This window comes from Miscanthus floridulus, chromosome 10 (genome assembly GCF_019320115.1).
Source record: "Miscanthus floridulus cultivar M001 chromosome 10, ASM1932011v1, whole genome shotgun sequence".
In the NCBI taxonomy this organism is placed as follows: Eukaryota; Viridiplantae; Streptophyta; class Magnoliopsida; order Poales; family Poaceae; genus Miscanthus; species Miscanthus floridulus.
In genome coordinates, this window is record NC_089589.1 from 139,360,063 (window position 1) to 139,383,438 (window position 23,376).

Consider the following 23,376-nt stretch of genomic DNA (forward strand, 5'->3'; position numbering starts at 1 on the left):
TTTTTTTTATTTTGCCTTTACCTATCACCAATTTTTTCAGCCGCCGTCAATTTTTTCCCTCTCCCGCCGTGCCACGCGCGTCTCTGCCAATTGAAAATTCTCCACCGCCCGTGTCTGCGTCTCTACTCGTCCCAAATTCACCTCCTTTGTCCACCCACCACCGCACTCCATCCACCCACGAGTCACCACCGCAAGCCACGCCGCAGCCGCCCCAGTCCCTTCCGCTACCGGCGCCCTCCCCCAGCCGCACGGACTCTGCCCCATCTGCTTGCCACTGTCGCTGCATAAACGCCAGGAAGGAAGGAAGGCTGGGCGGTAGTGCGGCGCGGGTGCGGGCAGCTCCGGCCCCTTCCGTTGGCATGGCGCGGGTGCAGCGGCGGCGGCGGCAGCGCCGCCGCCGGCTAGCTCCATGTTACGCAGGCACGCGTGCTCCCTCTCTCCGCACCTACTGCTCGTGGTGGAGGCCGAGCTCGCCCGCATCTACGACGACATCCTCGCGTTGCTCGACTCCCGTCTCGTCCCATCCACCAGCGCCTCTGAGTCCAAGGTCAAGATGAAGGGCGACTACTACAGGTATTAGGGTCCCAGGTATTACCATGGTCACCAGCAGATCTTGCCATGAGGGAGAAGCTGCTGCATCCCAAGAACTCCATTCGTTGTCCATGGCCTGATCCATCTTTTTTTTCTGAATCTTTCTTATATGTTGCAGGTGTTGAGGTGAAGGCGTGAAACCCGGCAAGTCGTATATGTCCGTGAGTCCTCCCATGGATGCCGCCTCCACATCACCCAGGTGATGAACGAATCACCCTTCTCTCTCTCACACACATAGGTACACGGTTATTTCAGTTGAGGTAGATCGTGTCCTCATCTGTTCTTTTTCTGCGTTTGGATATTGTCCTTAATCTATATATTTGCATAAGCTGTCGTAGTTTCTGTAAAAAAGTGAATATATATTGATTCGTAAATGTATCTGATACTTTATTGATTGGCTAGTAAGTTCAAATTATGAAATAGAATAATTTGACATACTGTAATTGCAAAATGATAAAAGATGCAAGTCCTTTGTACTTAGAGTTCCATGCCCTTTGGATGCCGAGTATCTTCCAGTGCTGCCATTGCAGTATCACTATGTTTTGAAGAGGAGGCCGCTCGGCCTGTCAGGCCCAATAGAGTGCGCAGGCCCAATACAAGGATAGTCGGCCCAATGTGGCAGGTGTAGAGAATGTATTTAGTAGGCTGTAAGGGAAGAGAGAGGCATGGAGAACGGTAACAATCACAATTGGTTCTAAATCAGAGTACTCGTCGTCGTTCGTCGTATACTTCCTGCTGCCTATTTCCTTCCGATTCCAGTTCTTCCTTCTACTGAATTCCTTGTTGCTAACAAATTGGTATCAGATTTCTGTTCGAGTCCTGGATCCCGATCCCCCTCATACCCACTTTACCCGTCTCCAACGCTCTCTGGGAGCCATGGAGCCGAATCTCAAGTTGATCCTGGAGGAGATCCAGAAGTCGAAGGACGAGCTCGGCCGTCGTTTCAACGACCACAATGACCAGTGGGAGCGGCGCTTCGCCGAACTCGAGCTCAGCCGATCCGCCCGTGACGCTGCGGTCGATAAGCGCCTCGATTCCCTAGAGCTCGCGAGCGCCGACACGGCGTACACCATCGGCCGTCGCGTTACCGATTTGGAGGCCGTCCGCATCGATTCCCTCCGCGACGAGCGCGACGACCGAGTCTCCGCCCTCGAGGTGGCCTCCACGGACCTGGGTACTTGGCGGCCCGAGATGGAGGCCCTCGTCGACGACCTGCGGCTCGAGATGCAGAAGCTCTCCCAAGGTCGCGACTCTAAGGTGTTCGACGGTTTGCCTCAATGGCCCTCCGTCGTCGCCGCTTCTTCCTCAGCGCCCAGTGGGCATGGCGAGGCATCGTCTCACCGGGATGGTGGGTTCGGGACCGGGGCGGTCTGGACTCACGTCCCGGTCATGGGTAAGCAATCCGAGCCTCCTCCTCCCCCTCCTCCTCCTCCCCTTCATCCACGCTCGACACCACAGTTTCCGTACCGTCCACCGGCGCCACCGTACCCTCCTCCGCCTCCGCATCCTTCTCCGCATCAACCGCGCCCCCCACCCTCGCCGCTTTACATTCCTCCTCGGCCACCCATTTCTACTCCTCGCCATCCAACCCCGCTCGACACACATGACTTTTCCCATCCAATTGGTCGTCTTCCTAAACTTCCATTCTCTAAATTTGATGGCGCAAATCCACGCCTCTGGCGTTCTCGCTGCGAGCGTTACTTCCTTATGTACGCCGTAGATCCTTCCCTTTGGGTTAGCGTCGCAACCATGTATGTGGAAGGCGCCGCTGCTAACTAGTATGAATCCATCGAAAACACCCCAGCCACTGCAAATTGGACAGCCTTCTGTCAAGCCTTGCACGATCGATTTGATCGTGATCAGAAGGAAGCACTAATCCGTCAATTATTCCACATCAAGCAAACTTCTACGGTCTCGGAATATGTCGAGCGTTTCTCTGTGTTAATTGATCGCCGCAAATCTTATTCTGCTTCTACTGATCCCCTGCTCTATACATTGCGCTTTATCGATGGCCTTCGGCCCGACCTCAAAGCTATGATTCTGGTTTCTCGACCCCAGACACTCGATGCTGCTATTTGCATGGCTCTTGTGCAGGAGGAGGTGGCTGGCCAGGCGGGCGCAACGTCTTTGTTCCGTTCATCAGCATCTGTTGAGTGGTCTTCTAAGGCCGCACCACGGACTACGCTGCCGCTTCCCACACCTCCGCCTCGTGTCGACAAGCCCGTGGCGAAGCCTGCAGCCACCGCTCCCACGGCACAATCTTCAGCATCTGGTGCTCTGGCTGCTGTCAAATTGTACCGTCGAGCATTGGGGTTATGCTACAAGTGCAACGCCAAGTGGACTAAGGATCATCGGTGTGCCCCAGAAATCCTGCATGCAGTTGATGCTCTTTGGGAATCCTTGGACCCTGATGCTGTGCAGGCTGTCGAAGACTCGGCTGGTCAACCAATGGAACAGGTGTTTCTGGCTATCTCCAAGTCTGCCGTGTCTGGGGTACCAGCTGCTCGTACTATCCGGTTGCTGGGTTCCATGTCGGGTATTCCAGTACACATTTTGGTGGATTCAGGAAGTTCTTCTTCATTTATCTGTACCACTACAGCTGCTAAGTTACATCACTCAGATTCAGTTGCTATATCTGGCTGTGTGCAAGTTGCTGGTGGTGGTGTGTTGCTGAGTTCCTTGATGCTTCGCCAAGTTCCATGGACAGTTGGCTCATGTTCTTTTACCACTGATTTCCGTGTGCTACCGCTGGGTACCTTCGATGCCATTTTGGGAATGGATTGGTTAGAGACCTACAGTCCTATGCAAGTTCATTGGGCATTGAAGTGGATGGCAATTCCGTATGCTGGCACGACCCAGTTGTTGCAAGGGTTACTGCCTGAGGAACCGGACCAGTTGTTGTTGCACATTGATCCTACCGTTCCTACTTCTTCTTCAGCTCAGGATCTAGTCAGTGTGCCAGCTCCAATCCAGCAGATTATTGAGGAGTTTGCTGACTTGTTCCAGCCACCAACATCTCTTCCACCTTCTCGAGTCTGTAACCATGAGATCCCTCTGTTGCCTGGCGCCCAGCCAGTCTTCATTCGGCCCTATAGATACCCCCCCCAAACTCAAAGATGAAATTGAAGCTCAAGTTCAGGAAATGTTATCCCAGGGCCTCATTCAGCCAAGCTCTAGTTCTTTCTCCTCGCCGGTCTTGCTTGTTAAAAAGAAAGATGGCTCCTACCGGTTCTGTGTAGACTTCAGACATCTCAATGCTCTGACCAGGAAGTCCAAATTTCCTGTACCAGTGTTTGATCAGTTGATGGATGAGCTAGCCAATGCTAAATGGTTCTCCACATTGGACCTTCGAGCCGGGTTCCACCAAATCCTGTTACAGCAAGGTGAAGAGTTCAAGACCGCCTTCCAGACTCACCTGGGTCAGTATGAGTTCCGAGTCATGGCGTTTGGTCTTACTGGCGCACCCGACACATTTCAGGGCGCCATGAATGGTACCTTGGCTCCGGGCTTGCGCCGCTTCGTGTTGGTTTTCTTTGATGATATCCTCGTCTACAGCCCTTCCTTTGAAGCCCATGTACACCATCTGCGCCAAGTTTTTCAGTGGTTACGCGCCGATCAGTGGAAGCTCAAGCTCTCCAAATGTACCTTCGCTAAAGAGTCCATCTCCTACTTGGGTCATATCATCAGCAGCCAAGGTCTATCCACGGACCCAGCCAAGGTGCAAGCAGTCCTCGAATGGCCCACTCCGTCGTCCGTTCGGGAGCTCCGTGGTTTTCTGGGCCTTGCCGGCTATTACAAGAAGTTTGTTCGTCATTTCAGCATTATTGCCAAGCCTCTCACCGATCTCTTGAAGAAAGATCAGTTGTTTGTCTGGACATCCACTCATGAGTCTGCCTTTTCGGTCCTCAAGCAGGCTCTCTGTACTGCACCTGTCTTGGCGTTGCCAGATTTCACCTTGCCTTTCCACATTGAAACAGACGCTTCGGGTACCGGAATTGGAGCAGTTCTCCAGCAGAATGGGCACCCCATAGCGTTCATCAGCAAGGGTCTCAGTCCCCGAAATCAAGGGCTGTCGGTCTATGAGAAGGAATATCTTGCTATTTTGCTGGCTGTTGAACAGTGGCGTCACTACTTGCTTCAAGGCGAGTTCTTTATTCACACTGATCATCGCAGCTTGGTCCATCTTAATGAACAGAGGCTCCACACACCATGGCAACAGAAGGTCTTCTCCAAGTTACTCGGCTTACAGTATAAGATTTTGTACAAGAAAGGCTCGGAGAACGGCGCGGCCGATGCTCTATCTCGCCGCGTGCCCACAACACGGAGCTATGCCATATCTTTAGTCTCCACCTCTTGGCTCGATGAAGTAGTACAGGGATACACCTCTGATCAAACTGCTATGGCCTTGTTATCTCAGCTGGCTGCCAGCCCCGACAGCCACCCCCCCATTCTCTTTGGTCCAAGGCGTCATCAGATACAAGAACCGTCTGTGGCTCGGTTCCAACAAGCCCATGCAACTGAAAATTATGTCTGCTCTGCATAGCAGTCCCTTGGGGGGTCACTCAGGAGCTCCGGTAACATACAGCAAAATTAAAGCTCTATTCTTCTGGCCCGGTATGAAATCAGACATCTGGGCTTATGTTCAGTCCTGTGCAGTGTGTTTGCAAGCTAAGCCGGACAGGTCACGATACCCAGGTCTCTTGCAGCCCCTTCCTGTGCCATCTGTCTCCTGGGAAGTGATCACGATGGATTTCATCGAAGGGTTGCCACAGTCTGGTTCCTTCAATGCTATCTTAGTAGTGGTGGACAAATTCTCCAAGTTTGCACACTTTATTCCCCTTCGTCATCCCTTCACAGCAGCTTCTGTTGCCAAACTTTTCATGGACCAAGTGTATCGCCTTCATGGTCTTCCTCGAGCCATTATTTCAGACCGCGACCGCATCTTTACAAGTCATTTCTGGAAATGTCTGTTCAAAGCTGCCAGTTCCGAGCTTCAGTTCAGCTCCGCATACCATCCACAGACGGACGGCCAGACAGAGCGCGTCAACCAGTGTGTCGAAACCTTTCTTCGCTGCTTTGTGCACACTTGCCCAGCTCAGTGGAGTCGCTGGTTGTCACTCGCTGAATTTTGGTATAACACCTCTACACATTCTGCCTTAGGCCGTTCCCCCTTTGAGGTCTTGTATGGTTTTCCTCCACGACTATTGTCGGTGAACTTGGATGAGGTGGCTCCAGTACCTGATCTTCACAAGTGGATGACTGATCGCCAGCTCATGCATTCTGTTGTCAAACAGCACTTGCTCCGTGCTCAGGCTCGCATGAAACGGCAAGCTGATAAAGGCCGCTCTAAGCGCCAGTTCTCTGTGGGCGACATGGTGTTCTTGAAGCTTCAACCATATATACAATCTTCTCTGTTCCACCGCTCCAACAACAAATTATCCTTCAGATTCTTTGGACCATTTCAAGTACTTCAAAGGATTGGTCCAGTCGCCTACAAGCTGCTTCTTCCACCAGACGCTGCTGTTCATCCAGTCTTCCACGTCTCACAGCTTCGTTCATCTCCGGGCCCTCAGCAGGTTTCACCCTCACTACCTTCTGACTTGCGGCCATTTCAGTTTCCGCTTCGGGTGCTCCAACGACGCTGGACATCCGGCGCTCGCCCGGTGGCCCAAGGTCTTATTCAGTGGTCAAATTCACCGCCGGAGCTATCTACTTGGGAGCCGCTCGAGCAACTTCGCCAACAGTTCCCACGAGCGCCAGCATGGGGTCATGCTGGTTCTGAAGATGGGGGGAATGTTAGCAGCGGGTCCCTGCCTGTGCCTGTGACAATGGAGGATGACGTGCTGGAAGCTGACGCGCCTGGAGTTGAAGAGGAGGCCGCTCGGCCTGTCAGGCCCAAGAGAGTGCGCAGGCCCAATACAAGGATAGTCGGCCCAATGTGGCAGGTGTAGAGAATGTATTTAGTAGGCTGTAAGGGAAGAGAGAGGCATGGAGAACGGTAACAATCACAATTGGTTCTAAATCAGAGTACTCGTCGTCGTTTGTTGTATACTTCCTGCTGCCTATTTCCTTCCGATTCCAGTTCTTCCTTCTACCGAATTCCTTGTTGCTAACACACTACTCATTACTTGACATGCTAATATACATTCATGGTCTGCAGGTTATCAACATGGAATTTGGCATTGTTGAGGGCCTAATGATGACCGTCCATGCAACAACAGGTTCCTTTCACTGTTTTTGGATTACACTGGAGACTGTTGAGTTGTAAGCTACAATTACCATAACTTTGTGAATTTACTTTTTTCCAATAAGTTTACTTTCAGAATTTCCCACTGTTCAGATGCATAGGCATTGTGAATTTATTGTTTCAACATTACAATATTTAGGCTTGTTTCTCTTTGGACAAGTTTAGTGTTCAGAATACATAGTACTATCCTATTTGAAAAGTAGTGGGGGATTTGGAAGTATATTATGCTAGCTGGAGTAGGGCAGCTAGGTAGCTCACATTATGTAACTGTGGTTTTTTACAGTGTGGACATAGATAACTTCCAGTGCTAGCTATGGGACACTTCTTGAATACTGTAAGAAATGATTGGCTCTTTCAATGAAAATAGTTGGTCTATATTATTTTTACTCATGTTAAACCATCAGATTTTAGTCCCATGTCATATAATATTTGCCATCTAAGGATCAATGCACTCATACACCAACACTCATCACATTTTGTTTTAGTTTGCTATGTTGTCAAAGCACTTTGTGTTGTCTTTCTCTGATTGACCAAAGCTGTAATTATCGAAGTTTTCAACTTCAAATACTTCGTTTTAATTTCTAGAAGCTGCTGCTTGGTGATCTGTTTTACAGATTATTCTAGGAGGTGGGTTGGAAGAGCAACACTAACAACAAGCTGACAAGCTGATGATTCAAGAGATTTTTTTCTTCTAAAAATCAATTGATAGTGTACACAGACCTGCTAGCTTCTATGCACAAACATGTGATGTATGTAGCTGATAGGTTCTCGAACCAGATGATGCGGTCTTACTTGATGAGGATGATGATGACGAAGATGACACCTACATTGACGATGGAGTTGTTGCACCAGTTGCGGTAGAAAGCATAGAAGATGATTTCTTTGTTTAAATACTTATCATTTGTACAACAGTGATGTTTTTCTGTATTTTTTTTTGAAAATAGTCTTATTGTCCGGGATAATGAATAGCTGCAGTTGGTCTTTAAACTGTTATACTCATGTTTGTTTTCTATCATAAGCACAAATATCAGCAAGCTGGACAATTTTTTTGTTTTCTGAAATTGTCATGGAAGATGCGGATGGTTATCGTCCTTGTTGACATATGAAGTGAATTAGTCATCTTCATCATGTAAACAAGTAATATAAAGGCGGCTTAATATTGAACACACCTCAGTAGCTCAGTGGTAGATGAGTGTTTGCTTGTACTTTAGTTCCTGGGATCAAATCCTCTGTTGAACATTTTTTTTATCAATAGAATACATTATTTAGAAATGCGTGGAGCATTTTATCTATTGCAACCATTTTTGGTATATTGCAACACTTTTAGGCTGTTGCATCAGGGGTAGTCTAATGCGTGGAGCATTTTGTATATTACAACCAATTTTGTATATTGCAACACTTTTAGGCCGTTGCATCAGCGGTAGCCTATAGCAACACAAAAAAAACCATGGCAATATTAACATGATGTTGCGACCATTTAGGATTGTAGTTGCAATAAGTACTTAACAATTACAACACCACAAAAAATTATTACAACCCCAGAAAACCGTGGCAATAGGAACATGCTATTGCATCCATTCAGAAATCTTGTTGCAATAACCACCCTAGCAATTGCAACACCATGAAACATTATTGCAACCCATAATAACCGTGGCAATAGTTACAAGCAAAAGCAACCAAATCCAATATAGTTGCAATAACACCAAGTAATTGCAACGAAAACTAATACTATTGCAACTAAAAAATGCCATTGCAATAGTGTTAACTAATTGCAACACAATTCTTAAATGGTTGCAGTAGCACAAGCCTGTTGCAACGACAAACCACACATATTGCAACAAATTTAGTCCGTTGCATTATAGGCACATATTGCAACCATTTTTTGAAAAGGTTGCAATACGACCCACCTATGGCAACCAAATTAGTGGTGTTGCAATCATGTGGCGTGGCATTAGAGGTAGAACCTTGTAGTGAGTCCAACATAACCAAAACTGTATACATATTTGACACATATCTAACAAACTCCACCTTGACGAATATGCACGCCATCTTGAAGTCGTCCATGCGCGAACCTCCATGTACCCGGACTTGAGCCGTCTCCTCCGCCGCTCACTTAGAATGGCCTAACGAGGCTGATCCCACAGCCGCATCACCACCAGGATAGAACACCGCCACATTTGCATTGCCATCCATGACTCCACCTTCAACAAAGCCTCCTTTCAGCTTGTATTGGTGTGCACTAGACTTCTCACCAATCATGACCATCTTGCCTCCATGCATGACTCTCAAGGTCTTCTTATCAGGAACCACCTGATACAACCAGCCTTCTTCATGCAATAAACCAAGCGAAATCAGATTCCTCGTCAGCCTCGGCACATGCTTCACACCCTTAAGTAGCATCTCTTCACCATACACAACTTGAACTTGATGTCGCCCACTCCTTCGGCAAGATAGCCTGAACCATCACCCAAGTAAGCAAAACCACTTTCCTTCTTAGTGTATGACGAGAATAACTCCTTCTTCGGTGTTGCATGGTACGAGCTAGCTGAATCCAATAACCACGCTTCACAAGACTTTTCACTTGACACCGTGAGAAGGTCACCATTGCTATCCGAGTCATCTTTCTTGTTGGCAATCACAACACTTACGGATCCTCCATCCTTCTTCAGTTCTGGACAGTCTCTCTTTACGTGTCCCCAACCCTTGCACTTAAAGCACAGCGGCCCCTTCTTCTTGTTGCCCCTCTTATCTTCCACACCACGATCACCCCTGACTAGGAAAGCATCACCGAAAGACTCCTCCGCTGCATTATTCTTCCTCCTTTGATCATGACCAAGCAACGCAGCAACAATGTCATCCACCTTGATGTCCTCCTTCCCATACGTCAGCGTAGTAACCAAGTGCTCATAAGACCTCGGCAACGAACACAGAAGAATAATAGCCCTGTCTTCATCATCAATCTTCACCTCGACCTTCACAAGATCAGCAACCAATTGATTAACGACATTGATGTGCTCTGCAAGATCTGAACCCTCCTACATCTTCAAGCCAAATAACTTCTGCTTCAGATACAGCTTCTGGGCCACAGTCTTGGACATGAACTGACTGGCCAACTTGTCCCAAATTTTCTTCGGTGAAGTTTCCTCCATGAGAAGGTACATGATCTAATCAGAGAGACAACCTGATAGTTGCACAAGCCTGCACCTGCATCGATCTCCTCCCACTTGTCATCATATACCTTCTCCGGCTTAATCCCGCTGAGCACCTTCGAGATACTTTGTTGAGCCAACAAATCCTTCACTCTCATCTGCCACAGCCCGAAGTTACCGGTGCCATCAAACCTCGTCACGTCAAATTTGGATGCCATCGATGCCATCTGCCTGTTGCCACAGATCGCCGAAAAATCACGTACCTTATGTACGCCCGCGTGCTCGCTCCACGCGCACCAAGCACGTCACCCACGCGCGCGCTTGTTCCTCGATGCAGCGCACACGTCACCGCAGCACACGCCTCCCGCAGCTGTGCTGTGAAAATCTGCCGTGTGTCGCCGCCGCCGTACACTGCCTGTGCACAGCCACGCTGCTCGCAAGCCCCGTCGACTATCCCGTCGCTCGCACACGACGACGAAATCAACCCGCTTGAGTGTCGCCCGCCGTTCGTCTTCAACCGTCGCAAGCACCGGTCACGAACAGCTCCAGATTGCTTTGAATGCAATCTCCCGTCAATAAACTCTTGTTATACGGAGGCAGAAACGAGAGCCGCACGAGTCCAGATAGAATCGGATCCACCCACCGCCTCTCCTTTAGGTAGATTTTCCTTTAGGAAAAAGTCTATATAACCCTCTCAACTATTTAGGGTGGACTACTTCACTCGTCAAACTATAAAACCTAATTTTCTACTCCCGAAATTTTTCAAAACCGGTCAAATAACCCCCAAACGGTTTTGATGGTGGTTTTGTCTTTTTCTTTTTTTATTTATTTTCGCTGAATCTTTGAAAATTTATAGTAAATCACAAAAAATTCATAAAATGGAAAATACAATTTTGTTGGACTCCACATGAGTAGATCTACACAGTGAACATATAATATGGTATTCTTTAGTATAAATTTTTTGTTGTAGTTTTATATCTATGTTTTTCTGTAATTAATTGGAATAATTCATAGTTGCAGCTTCTATGGTCTATTTGTGGTGTGGTGAAATTTTTATGGTGAGCTAATTATTGTATGCTTGAATTATAATAAAAAATTCATACTCATCCGATCATGTATGACTTAGTTATAGATAAAGCATAGATTTAACAAGCATAAACCTAAATAAATCTATAACTCTGTTATACATGATCCAATGAGTATGAAATTTTTACTACAATTCAAGCATATAAAAATTAGCCCACCGTAAAAATTTCACCACAATTGGACCATAGAAGCTGCAGCTATGAATTATTCCAAATAATTACAGAAAAAGCATAGATATAAAGTTACAGCAAAAACTTTGTATTAAAGCATAACATATTATATGTTCACTATGTAGATCTACTCACGTGGAGTCCAACAAAATTAGATTTTCTATTTTATGATTTTTCTGTGATTTTCTATGATTTTTCAAAGATCCAGAGGAAGTAAATAAAAAATAAAAAGACAAAACCACCATCACTACAGTAAAATTGTCGTCCAAAACCGTTTGGAGTTATTTGACCGATTTTGGAAAGTTTAAAGGATAGAAAATCTTATTTTATAGCTTGAGGGTGAAGTAGTTCACCCTAAATAGTTGAGGGGGTTATCTACACTTTTTCCATTTCCTTTACCCATACGCACGTTTCCATGTTTGCAGTCCTGAGTCTTCTCGGTGTACAACTTCCTTTTTCTCCCTTTTCTTTTAACCGAACCAAGGAAAAAACAAATATCGTTCACGTAAAACACGTACTCTGGTCGGACTCCGCATGTACCAATTCTGGCCGAAATCCCAAGCATCCTCACGCATGCATGCATGCAATTTGCCTGGACTCTCCCTGCCAGCATCCGCATGTTTTTCCTTGCCATACACATGATACACATGCATCTCCTCGACTCAGTCTGTATGGATATCCGATGCGTCCAGGCCACACATCTAGCTGCCTTCGCTGCCATGCCGAGTCTGCCATGGCTTACGCCACCATCGTTGCTGAACCTGAAACGACCACCCCGATCAACATCAACCACCCGTCGATATGAAGGCGAGTCGAAGCCGCCGTCTTCTTCCACGATGCCTTCCAGCCGCACAGTTGAACCTGGCCGTCACGTCTGATCGACCCCTATCGAATAGCAGCCACCGGCCGCCATCAACCTGATCTCCACGTCTGGAACGATCCCTGTTGATTGCAGCTCATTCGACGGTTCGAGCCTTCCGCTCGAAGTTTCCAACTCCACCGATCGAGTCGTCGATCGCCGCCATGCTAAACTATGCGCCATGTCCTTCTCCAGACACACATGTGCGAGCCTTGCGCGGTGTGGAACATATCCCTTGCACCTTCCATATGATCTTCTTCTATGAATCTGGCTCTAGATACCACTTGTTAGAGTGCACAGTTAGTTCTAGACCCAAGCGAATCTATTAATCGATGAACGCGGAAGCATAACCACCATAGAAGAAAATACGCAAATGAGAATGACACCGAGGCACGATGTTTTTTAACGAGGTTCGGCGATGTGCCTAATACTTGGGGCAATGACTACGGGCCGGGCTGGATTCCGCTGCGCACTCTAACAAGTGGTATCGGAGTCCGTGGTCGAAAAAACCTAGAAAAATCTCAGGGATCACATGGTGACGGGGGAGCCCGTTAACGTCTTGGAGGTCACACGGGTTGTGTGCGATATGGAGCGTTGGATTCGGGGCCTGGATAACGTCTTCCGGAGATTGCACGGTGTTGTGTGATATGGAGAGTTAGGTCCAATGTGTGACGGGGGAGATTGTTAGGTTTAGTCCCACATCGGTAATTGATGGTGGGGGAGCACAACACATAAGGCGGGGGTAACCCTTACCTATCAGGCTAGTCTTTCGGGTTGACTTAGGCCCAAAGCGTGGGTATGTTGTGGGCTCTGGTGGACCTATGCCCGAGGGGCGCCGGCTCGTGGGTATAGCGAGTTGGGACGGATTTCGCTGCGCACTCTAACACCCGCCACAGGAGCGTCGGGGGTGAGCTCGCAGTGGTGTCGACGTCGACGCGCCCGGCGCCCAGCTCGATCGCATGGTACTCCACGACAAGGTCTGCACTAGCCCCTAGGTCCTTCCAGCTTCAAGACGTCGGCTCATCAAAGACCGTGTCCCTAGACACAACGGCGCGACGCGTCACTGGGTTGTAGAAGCGCCACGCCTTGGCTACGTGCTCATAGCCGAGGAAGACAACTAGAGTACCACTTCGTCACCTTGACGTACGCCACGCACCCCAATGTGTGCAGGAAGTGGACATCCGCATGCCGTCGACGGCCTTGGTGGGCGCCCGAATCAGCAAGTAGACGGCGGTGGTGACCGTCTCGCCCCAGAACATCGCCGGCATGTTCTGGCTCTTCAACATATTGCACGCCATGGTGACGGTTCCGCCGCTCGACAACGCTATTCTGCTGCGGTGTGTATGGAGCTGTGTGTTGCCGTTTGACACTGTGCTTGCCGTAGTATTCCTTGAACGCAACAAAGATGAATTCACCCTTCTTGTCAGTGCGCAGAACATGCATACGCCAACCTGTCTCCACCTTCACCTGGAACTTCTTGACCATGGCGAGCGTGTCACTCTTGGCGGCGAGCAATGCCACCCATATGTACCTGCTCCAATAGAAGAAAATGCTGCTTACCACCGGGTGTCGCCGGCGTGATGGGGCCGCACAGGTCGCCACAGACCAGGTCCAGCAGCCCCTCCACCCGCCGCTTCGCCTGCAATGGGAACATACCCCTCTTCAGCTTGGTGGTGACACAATCGGCGCATAGCTGGTGGACGTGCTCGACATGGGGCAGCCCGTGCACCATGTCCTGCTGCTCGAGCTTGCGTAGGGCGTCGAAGTGCAGATGGACATAGCGCTCATGCCACAGCTACGAGTTATCGCTAGCACGTGCAGCCAGGCAGAGCGGGCGCCCAATCTTCACGCGTAGCAGGTACAGCCAGTTCGCCGAGCCCTGGACTCGCGTGATCAACTGGCCTTTGCCATCGCGGATCCGAAGGACTCCGTGCTTGGTGTGGACGTCACAGCCGCCCTCGTCGAGCTGGCTGAGGCTGATGATGTTGGTAGTCAGCCTCGGGATGTAGTACACCCTCGTGAGCAGGAGGTGCTCACCTGTCTTGCCCTCGAATAGCACAGTGCCGGATCCCTCGATCGCGACCTCTGAGCCGTCACCGAACTGGACGGTGCCGCGGATCGCCTTGTCAATGTCGATGAAGGCGTCCCGGCAGCCCAACATGTGGTTGGTCGCCCCGCTATCGAGGTACCAGAGGCTGTCATCGCGCTCCATCTTGTCATCAAGCTCCGCGAAGACCTTCCCCTCGACGACGCGCAGTGGCCGGCGTTCAGACGGAGATGGAGCCATGGCAGCACGTGGTGGAGGCAGCGCGTTGGTGGAGGCGACACGTGGTGGCTGGAATAACCAGTACAGCATCAGCCAACCAAAAACATATAACCATAAACGAATACAATAGATGTATATATAGCCAAATTCATTAAACAAACATGGTTTGCCTTGGGCCCAGACCGCATTCAAACTATCATGCCTGCTCAACAGTATAGCTACAAGCTTGCTGAAGACATCACACGCAAATAGTAGAAGAGCAGCTGGCTGTAGCTGGACACACACGACGAATATGATCACTATTCAGAAAGCGAAAATTCAGTAGCAAAACCAGAATGAGCTGCAATGAGTTAAGAGATCATAGGTTCATCCATTACTTTTCACAAATATAACAGCTAAAGGCATCTAGATTCTGTGAATAAAATATCCTACAACCCATATAAGTTGATACTCTGAATTTAACAGAAGAACTCTTGAACTTTACTCATTCCCATTCAGCACTATTCTACTATTTAAAAGGAAAGCAGCAGCTGACATCCCTAACATGCTTCTATGCATTTGAATACACTATCATGCTGCCAATTAGACCACTTAATTCAGCTTAATTTTCAAAAAATCTATCTCGTACATTACATGTTATCAAATGTCAAATGGACTCTACCGATGACAGACACATCAGGCCATCACAGATCTTGTTGATATGACACACACCACAACCAATCTCGACAATCAGATCGGATCTTCAGTGAGCTGCCCCACTGATACCAGGCTCATAGGGAAAGGGAACCCAGGGATGTGCCCCACTTTAGTGAGGGCCACCACCTCCATGGTCACTGACCCAGGCACCAGAGTTTATTATTGACAGGCTCACAGGCATATGGTAACCCACATAGTTAGAAGCAGTCGACTCCATTTTGTATTGCCTTTGCCTGCATCGGGAAAGTTCACGCTTGACGACTGGGAAAATGTTATTGAGTAACTTTTTAGAAGTTCTAGACTCATTCACAGTTGGCTAGCTGCTTACTTTAGAACATGTCACTTTCTCAAATTGTGGTTGGACGGTACGGTGAGTGTCTTCAATTATGGAACGAAAAGATGGGTCACACCAATCAGCATATGCACACTCTAAGCACAGATAAAGCAACAAATGCAAGGGGATACCGACAAGCAGAAAGTTTGGTGAGAAATTTGGAAGCAGAGTGCTCAAATTATGTATGCAGTTATAAGCACCACTCTACCCACCAAAAAAGAATAACACCATATATCAGGAATACAGTATGTACCAATAGTCAAATTCATCAAGCAAACATTCTTTACCATGTGCATCCAAACCATATACCACAGATTCACAACTGTCGCACCAAAATAACTACTGATACGTGGAATTGGAACTGAGATAGGAAAGCAAGAACAGGGTAGGGGGGCGACGACAGCTTACTTCTTACAAGAAAGGAACTCGCATATATATAGTAGAACTCAGAAAGATGGTCTCTCACAGCAGCTGCTACTCACGCATTTGGAAACTTGGTGTGGCCCAACTTCACTGGGCGCGCAGCCAACGGGCTCTGGTGTCGTAGACGGCACAGCAAGAGCAGGCTGACATTCTCCCCCTCATGCACGCCTAGATGATCCCAATTCCCAAACACCGGCACGGGGGAATTGCTGGAGGAGGGACTCCAGGTCTTCCCAAGTAGCAAGAGACAGCAGCAGCCCAGACCACTTAACCAGTCCTTGCTGAACCAGAGACGCGCCTTTAGAGATGGAGCGACATTGAATGATCCGTTCTGGAATGCTCCACAATGTTGAAGACGATGGCGGTGCCGAGATATGACAGACTGGTAAGCACCCACGGTCTTCTTGACCTGAGAGACATGGAAACTGAGGTGGAAGCCGGGAGCTCTAACCGATAAGCCACTGAGCCAATCTTGTGCAGGACGCGATACGACCCGAAAAACTTGAAGGACAATTTCTAATTTGCGCGCGCCGCTAGAGAGGACTCAACATATGGTTGCAATTTGAGGTACACCAAACCCAATCATCGATTTGAAATTGAAGCTTAGAAGGTGCTCGTCGGCTTGTTTCTTCATTGGCTGCTTAGCCCGAAGTAGGTGTTGGTGAATGAGATCCGTCATGAGCTCGCGATCATGTAACCAGGAGGCCAAATCAGTGACCGGCTGCTCATCTGCTGCACGGATTCCAAACTGATGAGGAGCAAAACCATACATTACCTCAAACGGAGAGCGTCCCAGTGCTGAATCACTACCATTAATGGAAGCTGGTGTTATACTTTTTTCGAGAACATGCGTAGCACGTATTTCATTAAGAAGTTAGAGGTTTATACGCCCAACAAAGCTGGTGTTATACCAGACCTCCTACAAATCCAACCATTGACTCCATTGCCGAGGACAAGCATGAACATAGCACCTCAAGAACATCTCCAAGCACTAGTTAACACGCTCTGTCTGCCCATCCGATTGAGGGTGATACGATGTGCTCATGCGCAATTCCACCTTGGCAAATTTTAAAAGCTCCTGCCGCAACGCACTGGTGAAGATCCCGAGCCATGCCTTGCAGCTTATACACACCTGAGACAAGAACGACTTGGCCATGAAAGCTGTTGTAAATGGGTGCTTGAGACCATGAAGTGGCTATACATGGAGAATGTATCGAAGACCACTAATATACAATCGAAACCACTACGTAACGGCAGCCCTTCAACCAAGTCCATTGAAATCACTGACAAGTGACCATGCCCGATCAGGTACCAGCAGCGGCTGCTGTAAGCCCACCAACTTAGAGCGGTCAAGTTTGGCTTGCTGACACACGTCACGTGAGGACACAAAAGCCTGACCAACCGATTTTGTCCCATGCCAAGCAAAAGAACTGCTTCATATGGTGATAAGTTACTGGCACTCCTGATTGACCACCGATGGCACTGACATAGTGATTCGACAATATTGTTCTCAAATTGATTAAATTTCCATGTTTTAGTGATTTAACTAACATCTAATTTCTTGACAATTGTCCAAAGGTATAGTTAGTTAGCTACTGTTTTCAAATCCTTAACCAGACTAGCACCTTAAATCCCTTGGAATAAATTCCTGTCCAACTTACCAAGACCTGTTGTTACATAAATGCTTGAATCATGGAGAATGGAAAATTTTCATTGTTTCATTTTATAAAGCATCAAGTTTGAACTTGTAGAATTTAGCATACTAGCTATGAGATCCTTTAAATATATGTGCATTGTACTTTTGACTAATTTGCATTGTATATACCAATTTTTGGATTTTTAGTACGGTGTTTTAACTACATATTTTAAATGAGTTACCAATTAATTTAATCTTTGAATTGAATATTTATCATGTTATTTACTGTCCATATACCAAATTATGATGCAAGGTTTATAATTAGTTATCGAATTGGTATATGAATTTTACTGAATTGCATAATTTTGGTACGGCATAACCTTTGCCAAAATCCTAGGTCCCCTTTTGGTAGTGGAAGATGGTCCTCTAAACTCTCAATCCCCTTTTCAGCAAAACCCCCACTCCCACAAAACAAACAAAAGATTAGACTCCTAAATCCAAACTCTCATTCCCTCCTTTAAGTTACCCTCTATCAAACATACCACAGGAAAATTACATTTAACTCTTGAGAAAAAAAGAAAGAACAAAAATAACTAGTCCTAGTCTCAAATCTGACACAGCTCTTAGAAAACAAGTTATATGACAGTTCTTCAACATAATCATGAGTAGTACGTAATAATGAAGAAAAATATAATGGGCTCACTTGCACTGATGCAGGTCAAAACAAACAAACTGAACATGCACACACAACACATCACGTGATCAATGCAGTGCTAGAATCTGGAACTAGCAAGGAGACACACCGGAGCCAGAAGTAAAACCAACCGCAAATCATGCATGCATGCACGAGCGTCAGAGAGATAGCACAGGACTCAGCTATATATTAGATATAACACCAGGCGTAGAAGTTCCAGCAGCAGCCCTGGCGGCATCATCACTGGTGGTCCTGCTGACGATCCCGACATGGTTGAGCAACGCCCAGAGGAGCGTGATGAGCTCGCCACCATGGGCGATGGCCACCGCGTGCCCTTTCAGATTGTCTGACGGCGTGATGTACAGGATCATCTCCGACCAGAAGCTGGCCAGCAGCTTCCATGCTGCCTCATGGTTGCTAATTGTCTCCACCAGCTTCTTCCCAAGCTTCACACCGTCCTTGAGCACTTGATGCTTCGAGTTGGCACTCAACAGGTCAACTAGCTGCTGATAGCCCAGCGTCGATACCGACCTAGACAAGTAATGGCGACCGACGACGCAGCACGGTTGAGCGAGAGCATGCTCCGCATCCTTCTTGACAGCCTCGTACATGCTCTTGCTCCATGCATCATCATCAGGGAGCAGCTCGGGGCAGCAGAACACCAGGTACGCGCAGTACCGTGACAGATAAGTGGCAACAGTCCTATCACCTTCTGAAGTAACAGATGAAGAACCTTGTTGTTGAGGCTGGAGAGGGTACCTGACCTCAAGGATGCTTGTGGCGATTTGCCATGTGAGTATATTATTAGACACACTTATGCTGTTGCAGGCCCAAAGGAACCTTTCACCACCTTGTTCACCTGAGCGGTAGAGAGATGCTTTCCCATTGCTCAAAATCAGGTGTCCACCATCACTTTTACTGCTTCGTAGGGCATTTATTATAGAAACCTTCATGGCCGCATTGGCCTTAATCTTGTAGTCTGGCAACCGGAGGTGATGCCTGAAAAGTGCGAGCGGGTTCGTTCTTGGATGTAGTGGCAGTGCTGAGCATTGGCCTATCCTGTCATCCCATTGATGCTCTATCAGCTTGCACCTGCATCGTAGAACTTGGACAAACCATTTGCGCATGGAAAGCGATGTCTCAGTATTTGGAAACAGGCAGCATGTGAGGACTACTTTGGTCCAGTTGGAGCACACGTAGGAAACAATGTCCCTCACTTCAGCTGCTATGAGAAACACCAAAAGCAAAGACAGTGGAACCATGTCGAAGAATATGTTTCCAAAATGTACAGAAGCTGCACGTTCACCATCTTTACATCGGATATCACAAATAATCTGACGAAGTGCCCAACCGGTCGAATAATTAGAATAATGGAGATAAGACCCTATCCAAACTACAAGTACACGTATTATTATCCACACTGCAAGAACAATGCAGTAAGATATGCTGAAGAGTGAGATAATGATGCCCAAAACAGGAAGCCAAGACTTGGAATAGGAGATGGGGAGGGATGAGTTATAATAATCATGAAGAAAAGAAAGCTCATTTGCAATCACCCCAAATACCCTGTCTGCAGGCTCACCATCGCTGAGCAGCAAGCTCCAGAAAAAGTCGAATGTGTTCTGAGAGCTAGCATAAGTATGCAGCTCGTACCTTGCGAATCGACAGCGCAGCAACTTAAACAAGGCAAAAGACAAGCACAAGTCTTTTAGCCTTTGTGGTGTTGGCACCGGAAGAAGCATGTTGTTGCTGCTGTTGCAGCTATCCAACAACTGCCAAACTCGGTCAATAGTCACCAAGCCAATGGTGTTTTGCATCATTGTCCCTGATGAGTCATCCTTGAACACATACCCATGAGGCTGCTTCTCCACATGTCTTGCTTCTTCTCCCATAACCAACAGAGGTGGTGGAGGTAGCTGTTGCATGTATCCAGCGACAAGACGAGGATTGCGCCCAAATGAAAAGGATTGACGTGCCTTTTGGACTGCATAGTATTTGAACAGTAGCTTGGCCAAGGTGAGAAGAAAAGGTAAACCTTCAAGGATAAAATAGTAGAATGGCACTTTGTACAGTGAATTCAAGAAGCTAATACCAAGGTAAAAGGTCCAGGCCCCCTGAGCAAGCAACTCGAGCGGAGGACCTATGCTTGGACCTTCTCTATCGTCGATAGCGACTACTACACTGGTATTGATCATGACGTTCTGAACAAGTAGTGCCCACATTATCACAAGGACCGAGTGTCTGGATGGACTGCACATTGCGGTCAAGGCGGGGGCTGACTGCTTGAACTCTGAGAGATCACGGCTGCTGACGCTCGAGACGTATCCTGTGCTGCTGGTGACCACAGAGGAGATGATGGGCAAGAACAAAGTAGTGGAGCCGACGAAGATAAGATGGGTGATAGGATGGTGGCGGTAGCGCTGGCCATAGGCACCTATCCCGACCGTGACTCCAGCCATGATGGCGCTCGCAAGCAACAGCCCGTCCACCTGCCATAGCTTCTCATTCATCTCTTTCTCGAAAGAGTGCCATGCACTGTCTGTGCAGTTAGCAAATTTGATAGCATTGTCTGCTTGGTTGTCCAAACGAGGATGATAATTATGATAAGCCATGGTGGCCTGCTGATCTGATTGCCAAATCAATTTCAAGATTAGAACAAGTGGGGTATTTGTATGTATATGGTAGAACTAGGAGAGCTAAAAAACAAGCATACATGCATATGCAAATAAAACTAAGCACCAAGCTAGTAGCTAGCAGAAACCAATCAAACCGAGTTTTGGACATAACTTTGTTATATTTACGTAAATGATCAATGCTAGCTATATGTATGCATATGTTAGTTTGGGAATTGGGACCAATAAGAAATATTAATCTAGTAGCTAATATAATAGAGGTTTTTTATATACCGTACAAAGACAAGAAAGCAAATGGGTAATTACCTTAAGGTGATTGAGTGAGTGGAGGCAGACCAATGCAGATGAACATATAGGCTTCAAATGTTATACTTCTCTTATGCAGCTCGTTGGTGCCAGGAGCTAGGTATATAGCAGGCTTCTACTACTGCAGGAGTTTCAGTGTGCACATGCTAGCTAGCTTTTTCCGCCTTCTTTTATCTCTCTTTTCCTTGGATGTATTTTGTATATATGACTGCTGTCGGCTGTCCTAATACTGGGACTCTGGGAGGGATCGGACAATATATATGTATGTATTCCCTTGCTGCCTGATATTGGTTTATTTGTTTCTTTTTTCTTCCAGGTCATAGGACATTGAAATGTTGGTGGCTATATCTCCAAAATTCCATGGTATTGCCTGTTCACAATTACTAATTAGGGAATCTTCAGTAAACCCTTTGCTTCTTATTATAAGGCTCTTTATTTCGCAGTTAGCGAGCTAATTAGGGAATCTCTCGTCCTTCAGCAAATAAATACATTACATTGCTTCTTGAGCGAGGCTCCTGCATCTGCATGCTAGTCTTTATATATCATCAACTTTATAAAAGAAGGAAAAGAGAAGAAAGCAGCAACAGATCGAGGAGGGGCATTGTTCAAAGACGTATGACGCCGACAGAGCATAATGATTGGATTCTCCGATCAATTCTGTGGCAGCAGGCAACCTCATTGGCCTGGCAAAACGAAGCCCGGCCCCCTCCTCCTCCGACCTCCATGGCCTTTCGGCTTTCGCAGCCCAACACAGCGGACCCTCAACAAAATGCTGGAGCAGCTTAATTACCTGTCACGACAGAAGCTAGAGCTAGAGCTTTATTTCTTTATTTATTACCTGATCGACACTCCATCACCAGAATCTCAATTATATCGTACTACGTTGTTACCTGCTTTGCAGGCATGATTAGAGCCAATCCGGCCATCACCTGGACAATTGAAGTTCTGCTTTATTTGTAACTTTAACTCGGGCCCGTCCATGAAAACTGGTTAACCACGAGAATATTTGCCGACACACATAGCATCGACTGCATGATTGGTACAAACAGCAGAGCAATCAGAAGAACCAAACAATGTTTGTGGTTATTATCCCGCGAGAGATATATCATAGAGATGAAGAAAAAATGTCGGCGAATTCGATTGCCCCTTTAATCTTTTCCAATGACCCCAGCTAGGTCTCCAGATACTGATCGAGCTTATGGACTATGCAAGTACCCTACCCATACGTTATGTCACGCTAGTCTTATACCAACGGATAATTGTAACATTTGATCATCGATCTCTTGCTTATTCAGTACGGAGGCACAATGTGCATGAGGCGAGATCAGACTCATATAGACTTATTGGACGCTGTCTAAATAGATTTTTTTTAACACATTTCTAAAACTAATTTTAAAACTAACACTGTTTAAAAAAAAATCAATTCTAACACTTTTGGCCGCACCTATTCGCACGGCGGCGAATTAACGCTGCCGCACCAGCTGCCTGCGTGGCAGCGACCAGGGCCCCTGACCGGTGACGTGGCCAGCTCTGCCGCGCCACCAATCAGGGCGGGGCGGTGACGCGCCAGTCACACGCCACCACCCAGGGCGCGACAAAGCCTAATATAGGCCCGCGGCCCAGTCCCACCGCGCCACGCCACCACCCCCCCCCCCCCCCGCACTCGCCCGCCTGCTAGCACGCGTCCCCCCCTACTTGCCGCCTGCCACGCCCGCCGGCCGCCCACTGCGCCCCCCGCCCATGCACGCCGGCACGCCACGCCCGCTGGCGACCCGCCGTGCCCTCCGTCTAGGCACAGCGGCTGCCCGCCACCGCCCTCATTGCCGCGCTGTACACCGCTCCCAACTGTCGCACGCCCCTCTCTCTATCCCATGTCCACCCGCCGCCGCCGCCGAGGCCAACGTCCGCTCCTCCCGGCCCGGACGAGCACCGCTGCCGCGAGGTACTCCCCTAGTGTATTTGTTGATTGAATCGACATTGTTAGTATAGTAAGTTAGTTCAATAAGTAAAGTTAGTATAGTTAGTAAAGTATAGTTAGTATAGTTAATAAAGTTAGTTAGTTTAGTCAGTATAGGCAGTATAGTAAGTTAGTATAGTTAGTAAAGTTAGTTTAGTTAGTATAGTTAGTGAGTCTAGTTAGTTATTGTATGTAGTATAATTAGTTGTTGTAGTTAGTCTTGTATAGATGTTAATATTAAATTAGTTAGTATAGTTATAGTTAGAATATGTATTAATATTACTATGGACAGTACGTACGACGATTTTGACGACTTGATGAAGTTTCTT

General features: G+C 47.6%; 1 protein-coding gene and 1 long non-coding RNA gene across 5 annotated transcripts; one reads left to right on the top strand and one right to left on the bottom strand.

Annotated features, from left to right (window-relative positions):
* The first annotated feature begins 144 nt into the window (after nt 1-144).
* LOC136485855 (uncharacterized) lies at nt 145-7,601 on the top strand. Of its 4 annotated transcripts, none has more exons than XR_010766585.1 (4): nt 145-588; nt 710-829; nt 6,752-7,172; nt 7,453-7,601. It is a non-coding gene; the product is annotated as an uncharacterized lncRNA (long non-coding RNA). The 4 variants fall into 4 exon arrangements; XR_010766584.1 differs by having other exon boundaries at nt 6,752-6,855; XR_010766582.1 differs by having other exon boundaries at nt 6,752-7,601.
* A 10,732-nt stretch (nt 7,602-18,333) lies between these two features.
* On the bottom strand, nt 18,334-20,763 carry LOC136489805 (uncharacterized). Its single transcript, XM_066486345.1, has one exon. The coding sequence runs from the start codon at nt 20,761-20,763 to the stop codon at nt 18,334-18,336; it is 2,430 nt and encodes an 809-aa protein (XP_066342442.1).
* Between the last annotated feature and the right edge of the window lie 2,613 nt (nt 20,764-23,376).

What these genes read in the sequence shown, in the direction of transcription:
- LOC136489805 (XM_066486345.1), bottom strand. Translation starts at nt 20,763, where the DNA reads ATGGCTTATCATAATTATCATCCTCGTTTGGACAACCAAGCAGACAAT.